Raw genomic sequence first — 18,387 nt, forward strand, 5'->3', positions numbered from 1 at the left:
CTTTCTTTTGGAAACATGAGAAACCCCCTCCCCAAAAAACAAGCAACTTGGTAAGTTTGATATACTTAGAAAAGATTTTTTTTAAGGAAAAATGTCCAAAAAACAATAACTATAATTCTCAACATTAAACATTTGAAAATAATTTACAGAATTATTTTTTTTTATAATTATTGTTTTATCTTTAGCTGTTCTTTTATCCATTCAATAACTACATGAAGTTTATGGGTGTATGTGTATCTGTTATTGAGAGGTGTTGGTTCAACTTTGAGATGCTTATGACTAAAAATCCAAACCTCTTCAGCAGTTTCAACAGGAAAACTCAGCATCATGATGGCACAATTTATTCCAGGACTGTTGTCCTCAACAATTCTAACCACGTATATCAAAGAAAAAGGCGACGTGTGTGCGTCATTACGTCATCGCCCCTGCAACACCTGTTCGGTTACCCCACCCGCAATCGCCAGTTTGCCCGGAGGGGCTTTGGGCGGAGGACATGGCAAAGATGGGTCAGTATGAAAATGAAAAATACATAACTCTCCGTAACTTGTTAAATTCAAATTCTAAACGTCTAAAATAACCAACTTACATCATAGTTTTGAGCCAGGTACATCCCGACAACATTTCCCAAGGTAAATCCGGCCTGGAAAACAAATAAACAGTTGTCATTTAAGGCCAAAATGTATGACTTACTGTTGATGTAACATCTCTTTAGCTTCATGGTAACGTTAATTCAAGTGACTTTTATGAGTTTACATGCTCAACTGCTAATAGTATGGTATGTGACGCCTACTTTTCAGCTTTGTTGACAAACGTGAAAGCAGACATTTTCAAAAGTTTTGACAATTTATGCTAACACATTAGCTAGGCTAGTTTCGCATGTATTAGCATCCTGGTAAAACGTCGATGTCATGCAAAATAACGTCGGTTAAACTCACCAGGAACTGTAGCATGGTAGAATAACGAAGGATCGGTAACAGCAGAGTAAATTCCTGACTTAAAGTCACGCAGTAAAATAAAGGTTAGAGGGAGGAAATCAACCACTTGGCTAACGAAGCTAGTCCGTCATCAGTAATCAATAAGTATACGCAAGCGCGAGAAAATAGACTCTCGCGTTGTTTTCAGCGCACGAGCACTGTAGTCTTTTCCTTCGCTTGAGCCGTAGCTGTTCCCCATCGGAGAACTACAACTCCCAGCACAACACAAAATCTAATGTCCCTCCAGTGGGTGTTGTTGCAATGGTGGTGTCGGTGGGACATTGAATGACTTTGGCTCCATCACGAAATTAGCTAGGTTTATTAATTTAATTCGTAAACCGCGAGCATGGAGGCTCTTATTCCCGTAATAAACAAACTCCAGGATGTCTTCAACACAGTGGGAGCGGATATCATTCAGCTGCCGCAGATAGCAGTAGTGGGGACTCAGGTAAAATGCCCTGTGTGCATTTTTTGATATAGCGGCTGTCATGCTAGCTAGGTAACAGTGCTTTACCGCAAAACACGTCCAGTTAAAGATAACATTACAAGATGAAATGTCGCAATATGTAGAGCAACAGTAAATATTCACATACTAAAATGAACTGAGGCTAGACGCCATTGTAGATACACGCAGCTCTGCTGAAAAACCTGCTGCACATTGAGCTGGAGTGCTGCATATTTCAATTGCAAGGTCTGCATTGGCTGTGGCAGCGAAATCTATTTTCATCACCTTCAATCAGTGCTATTTTAGGAGCCTCATCCACACACTAACATCTGTTAGCCAAAACGAGGTCATTGCTTGAGGAAAAGACAGGTGCAATTAGCTGTGTTGGCTGTAGCCTTGTTGCAGCATGATGTGATATCAGGGCAATGATGGACCTTGTGTGTCAGATCAGAAAGTCATCCCTCATCTAACTTGTGTCTCCGTCTGTGATTTGTGACTCCAGAGCAGTGGCAAGAGCTCAGTGCTGGAGGCCCTGGTAGGCCGGGACCTGCTGCCTCGTGGGACTGGTATTGTAACCAGGCGACCTCTCATCCTCCAGCTGGTCCATGTAGATCCTGGAGATGCAAGGAAAAATGATGACGGTGGTAAGCACCAAAAATCCCTCTAATTCAGGAGTGTTTCTGACCAATGACCTTATTAATTAGCCCACTGCATGATTACAGATTTACTTTAATCATTTGCATATTGTGTATTGTGTTCTTGCAAATAAACCAATATAATTTTCCTTTTTTTTTTAGCACATGCTTACATTGTTTTTGTTCAGTGTGACAAAAGTCATAGTTTGCTGAGGCTTAGTTAACCAGCACCAGTTTTAAAAGTTCTGTCTCTGTCACTGTGTTTCTAATCGCTTGCAGATGCCAGGGAGTGAAAAGGCAATTGTGCCTTTACAAAGCTGCATTGTTCAGGTGTCTCCACTTTCAATAACCTGGATTAGTGGTTTAGTTTTGCTCCCTCCTCCTCAAAGCCACACCAGTAATTCCAGCTGCCTTATTCACCCAACCAGTAACTGTTGCAGGCGTCGATGCTCGTGTTACCTGTGTTTGCTTAGTCTTAGTAGTTGAGGTTGTAATAGTTAATACTGGTGGTTTCCTCCTGTTTGAGAATGCGATGTTATACCTGTTACCCATACTGTTTTACTGTGTTTCTCAGGCAGAGAAGGCGAGGAGTGGGGCAAGTTTCTGCACACAAAAAATCAGGTATGCATTTTATGACACAAAATGTTAAATTAATTCGAGATGCAAATTTACTTAATTAATCCAGAAGGAAATTTGTCTTCGACATAAAACCAGACATAAAATACACACACAGGGCAAAAACAGACATCAAGTGCATTGAGCAGACAAGTGCAGACATCAAGTGCATTTAAATTCACTGCCCCTTATTTTACACCATCCTTATGCCCTGAGTCTAGAGGATTCACTGATAGTGGGATGAAAGAGTTTTTTATACCTATTCAGATATCTCCTCCTGTATTCAAAAAGGACCCTATAATGTCTCCGTTATGGGAGCAGTTTGTATTCTGAACGCAGGATGTGAGCTGGGTCTGCAATGATTTTCCTAACCTTTTTAACTATAGTCTTTTCTTTTTCATGGCTGTGTGGACCAGTTCCTTTATTTTTGATTTTAAAATATCTGTTAAATTATCAAACTGAGCTGAAATACCACAATGTAATATACTCTGTTCAGGGTTGGAAATTAGCACCGGCCACCAGCCAGATGCTGGTACAATATGCAAGGCTGCTAAATTTGCTTCACTCACCAGACACAAAAACAATGGTAATCTATTAAGTGGTAGATTACTGGTAGAGTCCACCAGCCACAGTGGCAGATGACGAAAAAAGTTAATTTCCAACCCTGCTTTATCACAGCATGAAAACAAAACATCATTACTTTCTGTCCAACCCCAAACACCCTGAGTCTGCGCAAAAAAAATAAAATTGCTGTTGGATCCAAGTGCAGACGTCACATGGACGTTCCAGGCCAGATTACAGTCAACATGTACACTCAAGAATTTGTAAGAATGAACCTGGATAACGCAATCATGACGGATCAATACCGAAACGATTCCCTAGATGTCCTGGTTCAAAAGTAACATATTCTGTTTTCTTCGTGTTTAAAATGAGGATGATTAATACACTTGACCCTTGCTTTTTTATGTTTAATTTTTTTCTTTTTGCAGATCTTCACAGATTTTGAAGAAATCAGGCAAGAAATTGAAAATGAAACAGAGCGCGTTTCTGGAAATAATAAGGTGAGACACAGATAGAAAATTAAGAATTTTATATCTTTTCTGTTAAATAAGGAACTCGAAATATCTGGGACTCATCCACTTTTCTTGGTGTTTGTTGTATGATTTTATTATCTTTTTAACCCTAAGGCACTGTTTGTCTAATTCTTTTTTTTTTTTAAATCTAAAAATATATTGGCATCATGACAAAAACCTGCCACTGAAAGGGGTTTATAGCCTAATTTTGAAAAGTGCATTTTGTGTGCAGAGCGGTATGAGTGTGAGTATTTGACACAGCAGAAGAAAATAATTATGAATAAAAATAAATATTGATGTAATCATTGACCTAGCCTGTGACAAAAACCTGGCATTTAAAGTTTTAAAATTCTGAAAAAAAGTTAATATTTGATATTTATAAATAGGACAGATGTTGGTTAAAAAATGAACTAACTGAAAGCAGAAAATAATATTGATATATTATGTTTTTTATAGCTTGATTTTGAAAAGTGCATTTTGTGCGCAGGGTGATATGAGTGTGTATAATATTAAAGCGGGTTAAACGCTACATATATAAATAAACAGCAAAACTTTTAGGAGAAACTCATTACTAACTCCTGTCGCAGCAAGTGACGAGAAGTTTAAACATGAGAAATGTGTTCCTTCTTTCTTTTGCCAGTTAGAAAAATAGGTGCACATTCAGGGCTAGCTGCAGGCGAACCAAGGATTAGTGACTAACACATAGTATGTACAGAGAATTAAAATAATCCAGACGCATTGAGATGAAAGCCTACATAACTGTCTTTTTTTTTCTTTCCCAAATCTGAATGTGAGTTAAGACTTGATTGTGGATATAGCCCCGAGCTGGCGAAGCTTATACAGTATGTTTATCAAAGTTGAGACCAGAGTGGAAAATCGCACCAACATTTTTTGGCTTGTAGCTTTGGGCTGCTGGGGCCCACAGGGTTTGGAGATGCTTCTAGAAAGCTGAAAGGAGGGCAAGCAGTGGGAAGACTTTTCTGTCTCATTTAGTTGTGTAAAACTTTAGATTATTTACTTTTCTGTGGTTCTCTGGTTAGCACAACAGAGACCTCATTGAAAGTGTCAGCGTCAGAAGCATCCGTGTTTTCACAGACACGGATGTAAACTGTAAGTGCAACTTGACTGACGCACAGAGGCATACATTTGGTCGTATATCTAGTTTTCTTTACGTTGTGCATACATTTTTTTGTTTTCATTCAGATGTTTAGAAGATTCTAGGAACAGCCATCAGTCTTACACAATCTGGGTTTTCAAACGCTGCTGGATATGTATTTTTTAAGGGATGCTGAGCTCTGTGGCTCAAATTCATGAGAAGCACACACAGGCTATTGCGGTGCAGACGCCGAACAAAAAACAGCACCATTAGAGTTGAAATAATACTTCATATGTTATCATCAGAATTGACAGCCAGAGTAAAAAGATCACGCTCTGCCCCAAAAAGGCATTTTTTAGACGTATTTTTAACATGTTCTGTGAAACAGAGCTGAGCTGTTTAATACGTCACATCTGTTGTCCCCCTGCAGGGAATCAGCGATGATCCCATTCATCTGAAGATTTTTTCTCCTCACGTTGTCAACCTCACGCTGGTGGATCTGCCTGGAATCACGAAGGTAATTTATGCTATACTTTCCTACTGCTAAAGACAAGGCTGTGATCATTCGTACCTCTGGGGAAATTTCTTATACAACACTTCCCAGTTTTAAAAGATACAAATGTTGAGTAAAAAAAGAAGATATGTGTGGTCACTGCTGGTTTTAATTCCCCCGTGTGGACGATGCTTTTGGTGTATTTGATATTCAGAGACTGCAGGGATTTCGATCCTCGTTCTTGATGCTGCTAAACCACGTGCTGTCAAAGCCCAAGAGTACGCAGGCTTTGATATGGGCCTCATTAGTTCCTCGCCTCTGGTTGAACATGTGTTAATTTGAGAAATCCCCTCGTTGCAGTTTCAAATGAATCCAACTCAGATGTCCTTTGTCTTTTTCTTGTAATTGGTGTTGTCCCCTCCAGGTGCCCGTGGGTGATCAGCCTAAGGACATCGAGGTTCAGATAAAAGATCTAATCCTGAAGCACATCTCTAACCCCAACTGCATCATCCTGGCTGTCACTGCGGCTAACACAGACATGGCCACATCGGAGGCCCTCAAGGTGGCCCGGGAGGTCGACCCCGACGGTAAGAAAAGCTAAAATGACTTGATATGGATGAGTCAGTGCTGAAAGAAGTGTTAGGAGCACAGTTTTCACAGTTAAACAGAGGTTTTATATCCAGACTGTATGAGGGCTTCATGACAAAAAAAAAATCTCTTTCTACAGAGTATGTAGAAAAGGAATAGGGGAAACAAACTTTGAGATTTTGAAAGGAAATGCACCAACTTGCATCGAGAGAATTTAGAAGTAGGTGTTTAATTCAGTTTTTTAAAAAATCAACTCAAAGCAGAAAACAAACTTTACCAGGAGAGGATTCAAAGTGCAGGAGACGGTGTGAGAGCCAGTCACTGCTATACATTTTTTGGGAAATCCAGTTAACCTGTTTACTGCTGGATGGTTCTAAACTGGGGATTTTTGAGCATTATACATCTTTCCCAGTCTTCCCTGTCCCAGTTGTGTTAAAATGTCTTGCAGGCATCAAATTTAGAAAGTTTGTCAGTATGAACACCAAATATCTTGGACTGTATAGATGAGACTGTACTGGTCCCTCACCGGGGAAATTCACTTGTTACAGCGACTTACAGATAGAACAAGGGTAGAATCAAAATAAGCATGGCAACAAAAAAAAATGCAATACACAAAGAATGAGCAAGAGTTCACAGCAAGAGTTAAGACTGCATACACTTCTTTTCTTGTATTTTCTTGAGAAAAAAAAAATTGAATGCCATTTCTATTCTGTATATTCCATTTCTGACCCTGAAAACTAAAATAACTTGTTTTTTATTTTTGGATTTTGAAATAAAAAATCAAAGTAGTGTATGTTTATTTTTTCCATTTCTGTTCCTGAAAGGAAAATTCAAAGACCAAAAAGTACACTGACCTACAACGAATATATATACAACAGTTAGTTCCCACCGAGTAATTATATTTATTATATTTGCCACGGACTTTTCACTCTGCATGTATCCCTCCAACTGCTCTCAAACGCCATTAATTTCCATTGTGGGTCTGCCTGACAAACTTTTCACCGCAAAAAGGGAAAATATTTCCTTAAATAACATTTTAGTTTAATAATGAATGGTCGTCAGAAAAACTACAGACCTCCAAGTATGTTCATTTCACGTGAGAAGACATCACAACGTGCTGACTGATAAATCTGTTAACTCACTGGCATCATATGTCTGCCACCAAAGTGACCGTCAACAGTATTTTAATTCACCAGGCGCAAAATAAATGAAAAAATACAGCTAAATGTACATGATGCAAAGTCGCTTGTCTGTGGTAACATTAGATCTTAAAGAAGCTAGTCCAGTATCGGTCCAGGAGCCTCATAAATGATTAAAACTAACAAAGTAGAATCTCTTGTTGCTTATTATTGTTAATGAATAAATAGCTCTTGTAGAACTTACTTTTCATCTCTTTTTAGAATTTATGATTATTGAAATTATATAGTGTATGTATTTTTTTTTTATTACTTTTTCTTAAAGGAAAATGAGATAAGATAGGAAGGGTTTCAACACATGGTGCACATTTGTTGCAGACTTTAATGCACTCTGTAACTGCAAGGCTATTTCTTAATGGTCGGTGAAATGTTCTCAACTATCATCTAAAAACAAGACTTGTCAAAAAACAAACAAACAAACAATACCCCTGAAAGGAAGACATTCGCCAAAACCATTATTAGATAATCCTTTATTAGTCCCACAATGGGGACATTCACATTGTTACCATCAGCAAGGCGTGTATAAGATAAACAAGCAAAACAACAATATAAATAGTAAAAAAAAAAAAAGGTGCAAACTTAACAGCTGACACATTTTTGCATCAGTTGCACATGGAAGATAATTGCACATGTGAAAATTTCACTTTTGGCAAAAGTCCAGTTGGTGTGCGTGGTCTACTGGGAGCAGTGCTGGTTGTACAGTCTGAGTACAAATATCACAACCTCATTTCTTTTAATATAAATCAACCTTGTACTGGACACCGTTTCACTGTTATTGTTACAGAAACAATTAATGATGACTGATATTACTAATAACAGTTTTGTGAATGAATGTGACTCATCAGGCAGGAGGACGCTGGCTGTGGTGACCAAACTGGACCTGATGGACGCCGGCACTGACGCTATGGACGTACTGATGGGCAGAGTCATTCCTGTCAAACTGGGCCTCATAGGAGTAGTCAACAGGTCTGGAAAACTGTATTTACTATACTGAGAATACTATTAAAAAATCCATCACTCATAATAGAGATAAATGTACTTTAATGAATATTTAATGCCTGCATATCAATATATGTAGTTTATGATTGAAGTGATAAAGGAATACAATGTGAAATGCTTTTAAATGATTAAATATGAAAAATAAGGTCTGCTGTAAATCCATTACATCAGTAACTATCTTGTGTTTATTAACAGTTTCATAATATATATTACATTAGGCAGCATAAGATATATGTCATTAGATTTGAGTTTGTCTTCCGTAAAATCGTATTTATTTTTAATACCCTTTGTTGCCCAGGACTAATTGTTGGTGTATTATTATACTTAAACATTTAGGAGCCAGCTGGATATCAACAATAAGAAGTTCGTGGCTGATGCCATTCGAGACGAACACGCATTCCTGCAGAAGAAATATCCGTCTCTCGCCAACAGAAACGGAACCAAATACCTGGCCAGAACCTTGAACAGGTACTAAGTGTTTTTATTGATATTACCTTAAAACATTTGTACAAGGCTAAAGAATAAGATGCAACACAGATGGTTTGGACGAAATTTTACCAGGACACATTAAAGGAACAGTAAGGATTTTTTTTTGAAGTTGGGTTGTATGGGGACCTACCTGCCGTCCTTACCGCCACGTTCTCTTCAAAGCCACCAGACTCCTTTGACAAAAACATTAATTTTATTTTGCAGAACATGAGAGCTGCTGGCCCAAACTAAAAGATTATTTAAAACCTAACAGATATTTTACTTTTTTTGGTTTGTTTGTTTTTTTTGTGTGTTTGTAAGGCACTTTGTGCCACATTGACTGTGTAAAGTGCTATACAAATTAAGTTTGATTGAATGTGAGAGACACATAATGACGTGATGATAAATTTAACAGATGTGTTAGTAAAACAGCAAACCACCCTCAGAAAAATTCTATTTACAAACCACCAGAGTCCCAACTCTCAAATGTGTGAACCATGCAAATCTCTGGCGTTTGATTGTGACTTCAGAGTGACAGGCAGAAGTTTCTGCACTAGTTTTTCCAGAAAAATTTACAACGAAAAAATAATTCTGGAATAAGTCATGGATACAGTGTAGACGCGCACTGTACATGTCACAGTGTGAGTAAACTAAATCCCATTTGATATTGAATTGAAACACTGGTAATCCTCTCGGGTCCCTCTCAAAACAGGATATTGAATTGTAAACAATGAACATGTTGAATATATGTGATTTAAAGTCGGTGTTACCAGGATGGTTTTCTGAGTGGTTCAGGGGATGTAAAAAAAAAACACCCTTGACGTACCTCACACCACAGGAAAATTCTGTCAAAATGATCTTAAGAAGCATCAAAAAAATACTGGGCTTTGCTGATGACTGTGGGGAGGACTCTGGCCCTACTTGAGTCTCGTGTAGTGTGTACCTGGCATTATTTTGTTTGTGATAGTGCGTGACTTTGGTGAGTCCAAACTAAGTCTTTAAAATACCAAAGTCACACAATAACACAGACAAAACGATGAAGGCAGCAGTAGACCAACAGTTCATGTGCTCTGCAACTTAAAATTCCTGTTTTTGTTCACGGAGTCTTTGCTGTGAAGAAAGCGATGTGACGGCTTCAGTTTTCCGTTGCAGATTGCTGACTGATGGCAAGAGTAGGCTGTGAAAATATTCAAATATAGCATATACTTAAACTGATAATGATTTTTGTTAAGGTGGCAAATATACGTATTGCTGCGGCCCCATCCACAGCAGCACATTGCTTAGCTTCCATGTCTCCAAACTGGGGGCGTTCCAACTGTAGCTAATACACTGACTTTGAATAAGTACCTAATACAACGCCACTTCAAAAAATGACGGAGTATCCCCTAAAGTTATATCAGCGTCAGTATTTTGAAAGTCAGAGGCTCTGTAATGAATACCAGCCATCAGAGAAATTGACTTTCATTTCGACAATAGATGTAGAGCTTGACAAACCACAGCTCAGAATATAATTTGACATATCTGCACAAAAGCTGAACCCTGTTAATGTCAGGTTACTGATGCATCACATCCGAGACTGCCTCCCTGAGCTGAAGACACGGATCAACGTCCTGGCAGCCCAGTACCAGTCCCTGCTCAGCAGCTACGGCGAACCCGTGGAAGACCAAAGTGCCACCTTGCTCCAGCTCATCACAAAGTTCGCCACAGAGTACTGCAACACCATAGAGGGCACGGCCAAATACATCGAGACGGCAGAACTGTGAGTACAGGTGCCTCTCCTTTATTCAGCCACAGGGTGATGCTGTTGATCCAGCGCAGTAAAAAAAAAAATGTGCAAAACAACTGCATTGGTTTCATCATTTAATATGATACAACTTGTGAGTTGAGGCACGCACCGCCTCTGTGAAGGAAGAGCTGACAGGAGAGGAGGCCACGGGGTTCACATCACAGCTAATATCCCCACGCTGCTGTTTTTCAGGTGCGGTGGAGCCAGAATTTGTTACATATTCCACGAGACTTTTGGCAGAACGTTGGAGTCTGTGGATCCTCTGGGAGGACTCAGCACCATAGACATCCTCACAGCCATAAGGAACGCCACAGTGAGTGCTGCTGCATTATCCCGTTAATGTCACATCATTAGGGCCGCTGAAGTTTCTCCTCGCAAAAGTTGTTCTGGGTAATAATGACCAACCTGCAGCTATCTCGTCCTCCTATGGCAGGGCCCGCGTCCGTCCCTGTTTGTGCCTGAGGTTTCCTTCGAGCTGTTGGTGAAGAAGCAGGTGAAACGCCTGGAGGAGCCTAGTTTGCGCTGCGTGGAGCTGGTCCACGAGGAGATGCAGAGGATCATCCAGCACTGCAGCAACTACAGCACACAGGTAATCTGCTCACTGCTTCACAGGTATTGATCTTTTCCTCACACACAGGCATTCATATTCATAATGCTTTTTTCCTGCAGGAGCTGCAGAGATTCCCGAAGCTCCATGAGGCCATTGTGGAAGTCGTCACCTCCCTCCTGAGGAAGAGGCTGCCCATCACCAATGAGATGGTCACATCACATTAATCTCTTTTTGTGCTGGTGCTTTTGTCAGCTGCGGTCATTATCAGTTAGGTTACGGTGTTAAAGGAGGCTGAATCTGAACCAGGGGTGTACCAGACGAAGCATTTACATAATCAAAGCTTTGCCTTTATCATAATATGAATATAATCATTATAGGATTGCCGAATCATGTTTTTGTTTTTTTTCTTTGTTTGCAATAATAGCTTCCTTTTTTTCCCACACCAGACAAAGGAGCTAAAACACCCAAACAATTCGCCTTCTTGATTCTTCTTGGTGTGCAAAAAAATTATATTGCTATTATTTTTTTTTTACAGATATTGTGAATGTGATATAAGTTGCGATTTTAGTGAAACAAGCATCTGGAACATGATTTGTAGGTTGTAGCGCCTCTGTAGCATCACAATGCTTCTTTTATATTGGTATGTTGTGACACGTTTTACTTTTAAAAAAAAAAAAAACAAAACTGCAGCTCCTGACATTTGGATATTGCACTGTTGCCACATTTAAATAATATGTTGATTATTTGTGCAGCTCTAATAAGAACCTTTCTTATTATAGGATGTCTTAAATCAGTCAAAAAAAAAAAAGTGCTAGTGCTATTTGTTGTGTGCAGGCGCAGTAGAGGCGCTGTGCACAGCACTGAAAAGGAGTGGAAGAGATTGATAGAAAAAACACGTCACTTAGTTTTGGTGGTTGTAAACAGAACATTCGACTTTCTCAGAGAGAAACAGACAGAAAGCTGCAAGCTGCAAACAGTTTCTACACGCCTCCCCTGCTGATTTTGACAGAGAACTTTTCTCAAAATATTTAGTTCTCTGATAGCAACATTTTCTTAAGTGTTGTGATTAATAAAAGGTCAACCAAAATAGGCCATACTTTGTTTCATAACCACATTTTCCTGCTGCTGCAACAGTGTGACGGTGAGACTGGCAGTTGAATCAGGCGCCTAAGATTGAGTGGTACTTCCTTGATAACTGAAGTCGTCCTCTCTTCTTGTCACAGGTGCACAACTTGGTTGCAATAGAGCTGGCCTACATCAACACCAAACATCCGGACTTCGCAGATGCCTGCGGGGTCATGAATAACAACATAGAGGTCTGTAACTGTTCCAAAATATGATAGAATACATACATTCCTGCGGCAGAATAAATGGACAAGCATTGCTTATTTGTAGGCCAGAGATTGTTTGTCAGTATTTTTCTATGTATGAATGTATGGAGGCAAAAATAAGCTGTAGAATTTTGATCTTTTTTTATCAGCAAATGAATACCGCATGGATTGTGAACTACTCATTGTAAATTAAACATAACTGACACTGTAGCTATCTGTTAAAGTTTCTCCCCTTTGCACATAATTACAAGTTTTACAATTTAGAAAAAAAATGTTTTAGGCTTTTTTGCAGTTAACATAAATAGGAAATTAAAGTGTCCAATGTAAAAAAAAAATTAAAAATCTGAAATTCAGTCATTTTCAGATCAAAAAGTTTAAGTCAACAAAATGAAATAAATAATGTAAACATGAACATTATCAAAGGTTATCAAAGATATTTTTTTTCTTTTTTATTTGAAGCCGATGACACTAAAATCATGTGACTGACAGAATGTTACCTGATGGGACAGTTTTGTTTTGATGAGTTGATTTTCTTTTGTAGCCTTATTGTTCAAATTTGAATTTACCCATTTATATTCTGGTGTTTGGGTATTACTTATTCTGTTTGAGCAACCACTTTTATTTATTTATTTATTTATTTGACCTGACTTGAATTTTTAAATCAGAAATGTACCACTTGAATTTAAGCAACCTAAATATCATTTTCTAAAAAGGGAATTTAAACAACATAAATTCAACTAGAAAAATACTTCAGCGCTATAAATGATTCAGTAGTGATTCAAGTGGAAAGAAAATGAAAGTATGGCATTTTTTTGCTTCCCAAAGAATTTCAGAAACTTTACTTTGAGTAGTTTCATTTTTATGTAAGTAATCATTAGTCTGTTAAAAAAATGCTGGTGGGATTTTTATATATCACACGCAGAAAATAATGTGTGTATAATGAGCAGAATGAAATATTTCCTTAAGAAGTAGGATAACTTCTTTCATTATGTGTTTTTTACTTAATAATCTTTCATACTTTCCGAGGATGTGTTGAAGATTTTGTCCTCGTAACAAAACCATCGGTCGTATAAACGTGTTTTCGTGTATTTGTAGGAGCAGAGGAGAAACAGGATGAGAGAGCTGCCCGCTGCAGTGCCCCGGGATAAGGTAAAAAAAAAACAACCTACTTTAAAATATAGCAGCTGATCTGTTGTAATATTTGGTTGCCGTCTGCAGTGTCCTGAGTATAAAGGCGACTTGTGCTGTGTTAATCACTCATAGCACTACAGGATGAGGATCTGTGAACCGAATGCCTCGGATAGTTTCCATCGAGGAATTTTATCCCACATCTCCCCTCAGAAAGTCTCCTCTCCTCCCCTCAAATGACTTTCAGCTGCCAAACTCTTTCCCCCGATCTTTCCACATTTCTTCTTAGTGCTTTCTCTCTCTCTCTCTCTCTCCCCATTCCTGCTCTCATATTCCTGCTAGTCTGTTGGCAAAGGTCCGGCTGGCCCAACTGGGGTTTCTGGCGAGCCCTCTGCGTCTGGAGCAGACATGGACGGTGCCAAGGTGGGCGCGTACGCAGCTCGCTGGCTGTGTGCGGCGCTGGCTGTGGGGCATGGATGGATGGATGGATGGATGGATGGATGGATGGATGGATGGATGGATGGATGGATGAGCATGGGCTGCTGGCATGCACTCTGATCTTTGTCTGCTGATGCCATGCTCTTGTTTTGCTCTCCCTCAGCCTGTGTGCATTAACAACCGTTGTGTTTCCTGCAGAGTCTGTGCCCCCAAAGTTGGTCCACCTGTCTCACAGAAAATGCCTTCCTCTACTCTGTTTCCTTTTCCAACCTTTTCCAACCAGGGCAATGCTTTGGTCGTCCTGCTGTTTGTTCTTCATTTATAGGAATTATTATGTGATTGTGGAAGTTCGGCCACTATGCATCATCTAACCAAGCCTTTTTGGTCTGTCGGTGCTTATTTCACTCTATGTCGGTGGTTGTTTTAGGGATGGCAATTGGTAAATCCACCACTTGAGTCCAGATCCAAAAGGATCTTTCTATTTTTTAGAAAGTTCGATCTCTGTAGTTATCCTTTCTATAAAGTTGTCACACATTAACCATGTCAGTGTACATTGTACATTGATGTTGCAAACATGCCGTAAGTGGTGACATCGCAGCCTGAGTCGCTGCTGCAGTCTGCAGTGGTTTTGCTCAGTACCGGACCAAATTCAAAAAAATGTTGTTTCCATTTGTCACTTAGACTCAAAAACATGGGAAAATAGAGCCCAGTTTGAAAAAAAACCCAATTTACATTTGATCTGCTGCCAATGTGAGGTGGAAATGTGTATTTGTCCAGTACTTCAGTTAACGACCAAATGCCTATACCACTAATGACATTCCCATCAGCCTCAGTTGTACTTAGCGTTTAATGCTAATAAGCAAATGCTAAACATGACAAACTAAGATGGTTGATAGAGTAAACACTGTAGCTGCTTTGCATCAGCGTTTTAGAATATTCACTGTGAGAATGTAAGTGTGCTGATATTAGCATTTAGCTACAAGCACCATTGTGAAGAACAATGCTAAAGGGCCGCTAGCATGGCCGAGGACTGTCAGTCTTGTTTCTTTTTAAGTTTTACTGCATCTGCTGTGATGCTTTAGTTCAATTCACTTCTACTTTCTTTATTTTGAATATTAAGCTTTAAGTTCCTAATAATCTCTGTGTGTACATGCCTGTTTGTACTCTTGCATATGAAGCGGTCAAAGAGTTTTTTGCTGCGTACCCTAACCATCGTCTCCTTGTGAACCCTACTGACAAGAGGAGGTGCTGTTCATCAGGTGGTGGCCTAATGACAGTTTATCTTCATTTATTTGAAAAATGTGCGTGGCTCCTCAGGCCCCAGCTGCAGGGCCACAGGGGGAGCAGGACGGCACAGGAAACTGGAGGGGGATGCTGAAGAAAGGAGAGGAAGCCCCCGGCTCCGGACCCGGCAGCCCCCTGAAAGGAGCCGTCAACCTGCTTGACGTGGTATCTAACAGTATCAGCATGCCCCAGTATGAGGATTACAGTGTGAAGATCACAGCGCTTTTCGCTGATAAAAATACCGTCTCTTTCTCCCCTCAAGCCTGTGCCGGTCGCCAGGAAGCTGTCGTCACGTGAGCAGCGGGACTGTGAGGTCATCGAGCGCCTCATCAAATCGTACTTCCTCATCGTTCGCAAAAACATCCAGGACAGGTAGGCTAGCAAGCTCGTCTTCAAAGGAGAAGTCTGGAGTCTTTTCTATTTATTTATTTTTTGTCAACAAATCCACCAAATACACCAAAACAATGATCTAACAAATATCGTCTTGCAGCTGAAGCCGTTTACAAAACAGGAAGGCACAAAACGCACAATTAGATTTGCAATAGCCTGTAAATCTTTGAAACGGAGTTTGTTATACCACATTCGGCTACCAGATGTCCGTAACTTCCACATATGTTCCAGTTAAAGTGACTGATCGCATTGAAAGATTACCAGAAGAAGAAATACGTCGTGATTGCAATTAGCAGTTTGGCTATTCATGATAATTGACTTAATGAGGTCAGCAAAAATTATCAAGGTCTATGCTCATACAGCTCACAGTGTTATGAATTCATTCTATTTAGTATATTAAATATTTTCTTGACGTTTCATTTCCAATGTCAGAATATTATTAAGAATTAGGCGCTCTTTGAAAGGGTGTACTTACATAAAATGGCCTCAAAATAGACAATAATATCGTGATTGCAGTTAATTCTGGGACAATATATTGTCCAACAAAAGCTGTCATGACGGGCCTGTTAGCTGCTTGTTGCGTTTGAGAAGCTGTTCTGTGTGTGTTCTGCTGATACTGCGGGGTTTTTTCTTGGGAGAATTGGCTGGTCATTGTTCACGTTTAGGTTTTAGCAGGAGCCTTTCTCACCAACGTGACTGGGCGATTATTGTCATGCTGTTTTCTTGGTTGGCATGGCTTTGTAAACAAAAAAAAAAAGATGTTTAATTTTGAGTCAATAGCACGTATGCCCTCCTGCTGCCGTAAACACTCGCTAGGGCGCAAAATGTGTTTAAATTTGTGACTGAAAATAGTGAAATGCAGTGTTTACTCCTGTCTGAGAAACATTTGCTTCAAAGCACAGTTACCAGCTGTTGTCGGAAATTACCGAGCCTTTTTCAAAGATTAAACTCATGTATTTGGAAGCTGTTAAGATTGTCACCAGGAGCTACAGACAGGATCAAAGTACTGAAAGACAAACAAAGGCATTTTTTTTAGATTGTAATGGGATTTTTTATTTTCAGTAAGCAGAATATAGAATATTGCCAGCTTTATATTAAAATATGTCATCTGTGAAAATCTCAGCTGTTATATCTTGTCAGCCTGATCACAGCCTGACGATAACAAAATACTCTGTACAGTTCCCTTCATAAACCATGGCTGAATGCAGGCTGCAGTATGTGCACTTCAACCCGCTTTAATGTAACCTGTTCATGCCGTACGAGCTAATCTGATCCACTCGTCTGTCCTACCAAAGTGGATTTTTTTTTTCGGATTGTTGCCCCCTGGAGCTTAATACAGAAGCATTTATGTAATTTACCTCCGCTCGATGCTTTGTCAGACACGGCCACCTGGTGGGTCAAACTCGAGCCCCTCCATCTGAGGGGGCACACAACCACCAGGACGTCTTACCCCTTGTTCTCAGCCATCTGTTCGCTCTGTTACTTCTCTCTCTCGCAGTGTGCCGAAGGCAGTGATGCACTTCCTGGTCAACCATGTGAAGGACAGCCTCCAGAGCGAGCTCGTTGGCCAGCTTTATAAATCCGGCCTCCTCAACGACCTGCTGACTGAATCGGAGGACATGGCCCAGCGACGCAAGGAGGCTGCTGACATGCTACAGGTAACCCCCCCCCCCCCCCCACACACACACACACACACACACACACACACTTTCTGTCTACTTCTCCATGATGAATGGAGATTTTTTTATAGTTTATTATATTGTTTATTTTGTTTTATGCACAGGCGCTGCAGAAAGCAAGCCAAGTGATCGCTGAGATCAGGGAAACGCATCTTTGGTAAAAACGTCAACAAAGGGAGCTGAACCTGATCCTTCATCGTGTCATCATGCCTCGAGGACTGACGCTCCATGCACTCATCATGTGTGAACATGAAGTTTGGACTTGATATCGTGAAAATGCACTGTTCTGATCCTGCCCAATGTAGGTATCACAATGGCTCACAAGCTACCTGAGAGAAATGTAAGTTACCCGTTTATTTAAAATGCTCAGTGTTCTAGAGTAAAATGCCTCTGATAGCTTATGTAAGATTTTAGGAACTACCGTTGCCACCCACGGCTCCTGCAGGAATTGAGAGTGCAGCCAAAGGCAAAGTACTTTTCATATTTGACAGATTATGGTTAACCGGTGTGGAAATGGACTTTAGTGTGAAGTGGAAATGAAAGTTTTAATGCCATTTTGGCACCTCCACAAAGCAATGTGCTAATATTTTGGCTCTAGGATAAAAAAAATCAAAAACCTCATTCATCTTCTCATCTGCAGCCATTTGATTTAGGAGTTAGCTGTCATGTGTGAGAAACCATGGAACCTCAGAAGTCACAGTGTAACAATACAGCAGGGATTGGGTCACTAAATTTAAACACACAGGTTGATCCTGACCTAAAAATGTTGGTCCTTTTACCTGTGTACATACTCCAGTTAATTTTTTGCACTGTCATCACTACACTGTACTGTACAAAAGCCCATCACCCTGACACTGTATTGCCACCAGAACCTTTATTTATTAATGTTATTTAAATGTGTGAATAACGTTGAGCACTATTAGTATGTTTTATTATGTTTACATATCGCCGCCTACGTGTGAAATTTATCGTGCACCGTGGTTCTGTGTATGGTTCCCCAAAAAATAAATAGAGCTATTTTATTGCCAATTGAATGATTTGGTTCATTTGTAGGCTGAAAAAGTGCAGAGTGGGTAATTGAATGTAAGATAGAAATGTAACACACAAAAATTACAAAAACAAAAACAGGCACACTAGAACTCAAAAGCACAATAGTTCTTTTAATTGTTAAGGTCTGAAACCAGCTGTTGCATTTCAGTTTTATTGTTAAGCATACATA

The 18,387-nt window shown here is 39.8% G+C and overlaps 1 protein-coding gene across 4 annotated transcripts; it reads left to right on the plus strand.

Moving 5' to 3' along the window:
- The first annotated feature begins 232 nt into the window (after positions 1-232).
- Positions 233-18,226, plus strand: LOC121961560 (dynamin-1-like protein). Of its 4 annotated transcripts, none has more exons than XM_042511599.1 (19): positions 233-506; positions 1,922-2,063; positions 2,629-2,675; positions 3,659-3,730; positions 5,269-5,355; positions 5,756-5,918; positions 7,961-8,081; positions 8,451-8,582; positions 10,135-10,341; positions 10,561-10,681; positions 10,802-10,957; positions 11,038-11,127; positions 12,142-12,234; positions 13,345-13,398; positions 13,720-13,800; positions 15,133-15,264; positions 15,362-15,471; positions 16,988-17,147; positions 17,273-18,226. In XM_042511599.1, exons 1-19 carry the CDS (start codon positions 270-272, stop codon positions 17,327-17,329), a joined length of 2,262 nt encoding a protein of 753 aa, XP_042367533.1. In that variant the 5' UTR covers positions 233-269; the 3' UTR covers positions 17,330-18,226. The 4 variants fall into 4 exon arrangements, with proteins under 4 accessions (XP_042367533.1, XP_042367534.1, XP_042367535.1 ...); XM_042511601.1 differs by lacking the exon at positions 233-506 and adding an exon at positions 1,218-1,422 and having other exon boundaries at positions 17,273-18,224; XM_042511600.1 differs by lacking the exon at positions 13,720-13,800 and having other exon boundaries at positions 17,273-18,225.
- The last annotated feature ends 161 nt before the right edge of the window (positions 18,227-18,387 follow it).

This window comes from Plectropomus leopardus, chromosome 22 (assembly GCF_008729295.1).
Source record: "Plectropomus leopardus isolate mb chromosome 22, YSFRI_Pleo_2.0, whole genome shotgun sequence".
Lineage (NCBI taxonomy): Eukaryota > Metazoa > Chordata > Actinopteri > Perciformes > Serranidae > Plectropomus > Plectropomus leopardus.

Bases quoted from the DNA above. Each gene is read 5' to 3' on its own strand.
- LOC121961560 (XM_042511599.1), top strand. From the start codon at position 270: ATGCTTATGACTAAAAATCCAAACCTCTTCAGCAGTTTCAACAGGAAA. The intron at 507-1,921 runs GTCAGTATGAAA...TTGTGACTCCAG, and splicing joins GGAGGACATGGCAAAGATGG to AGCAGTGGCAAGAGCTCAGT. The intron at 10,958-11,037 runs GTAATCTGCTCA...TTTTTCCTGCAG, and splicing joins GCAGCAACTACAGCACACAG to GAGCTGCAGAGATTCCCGAA.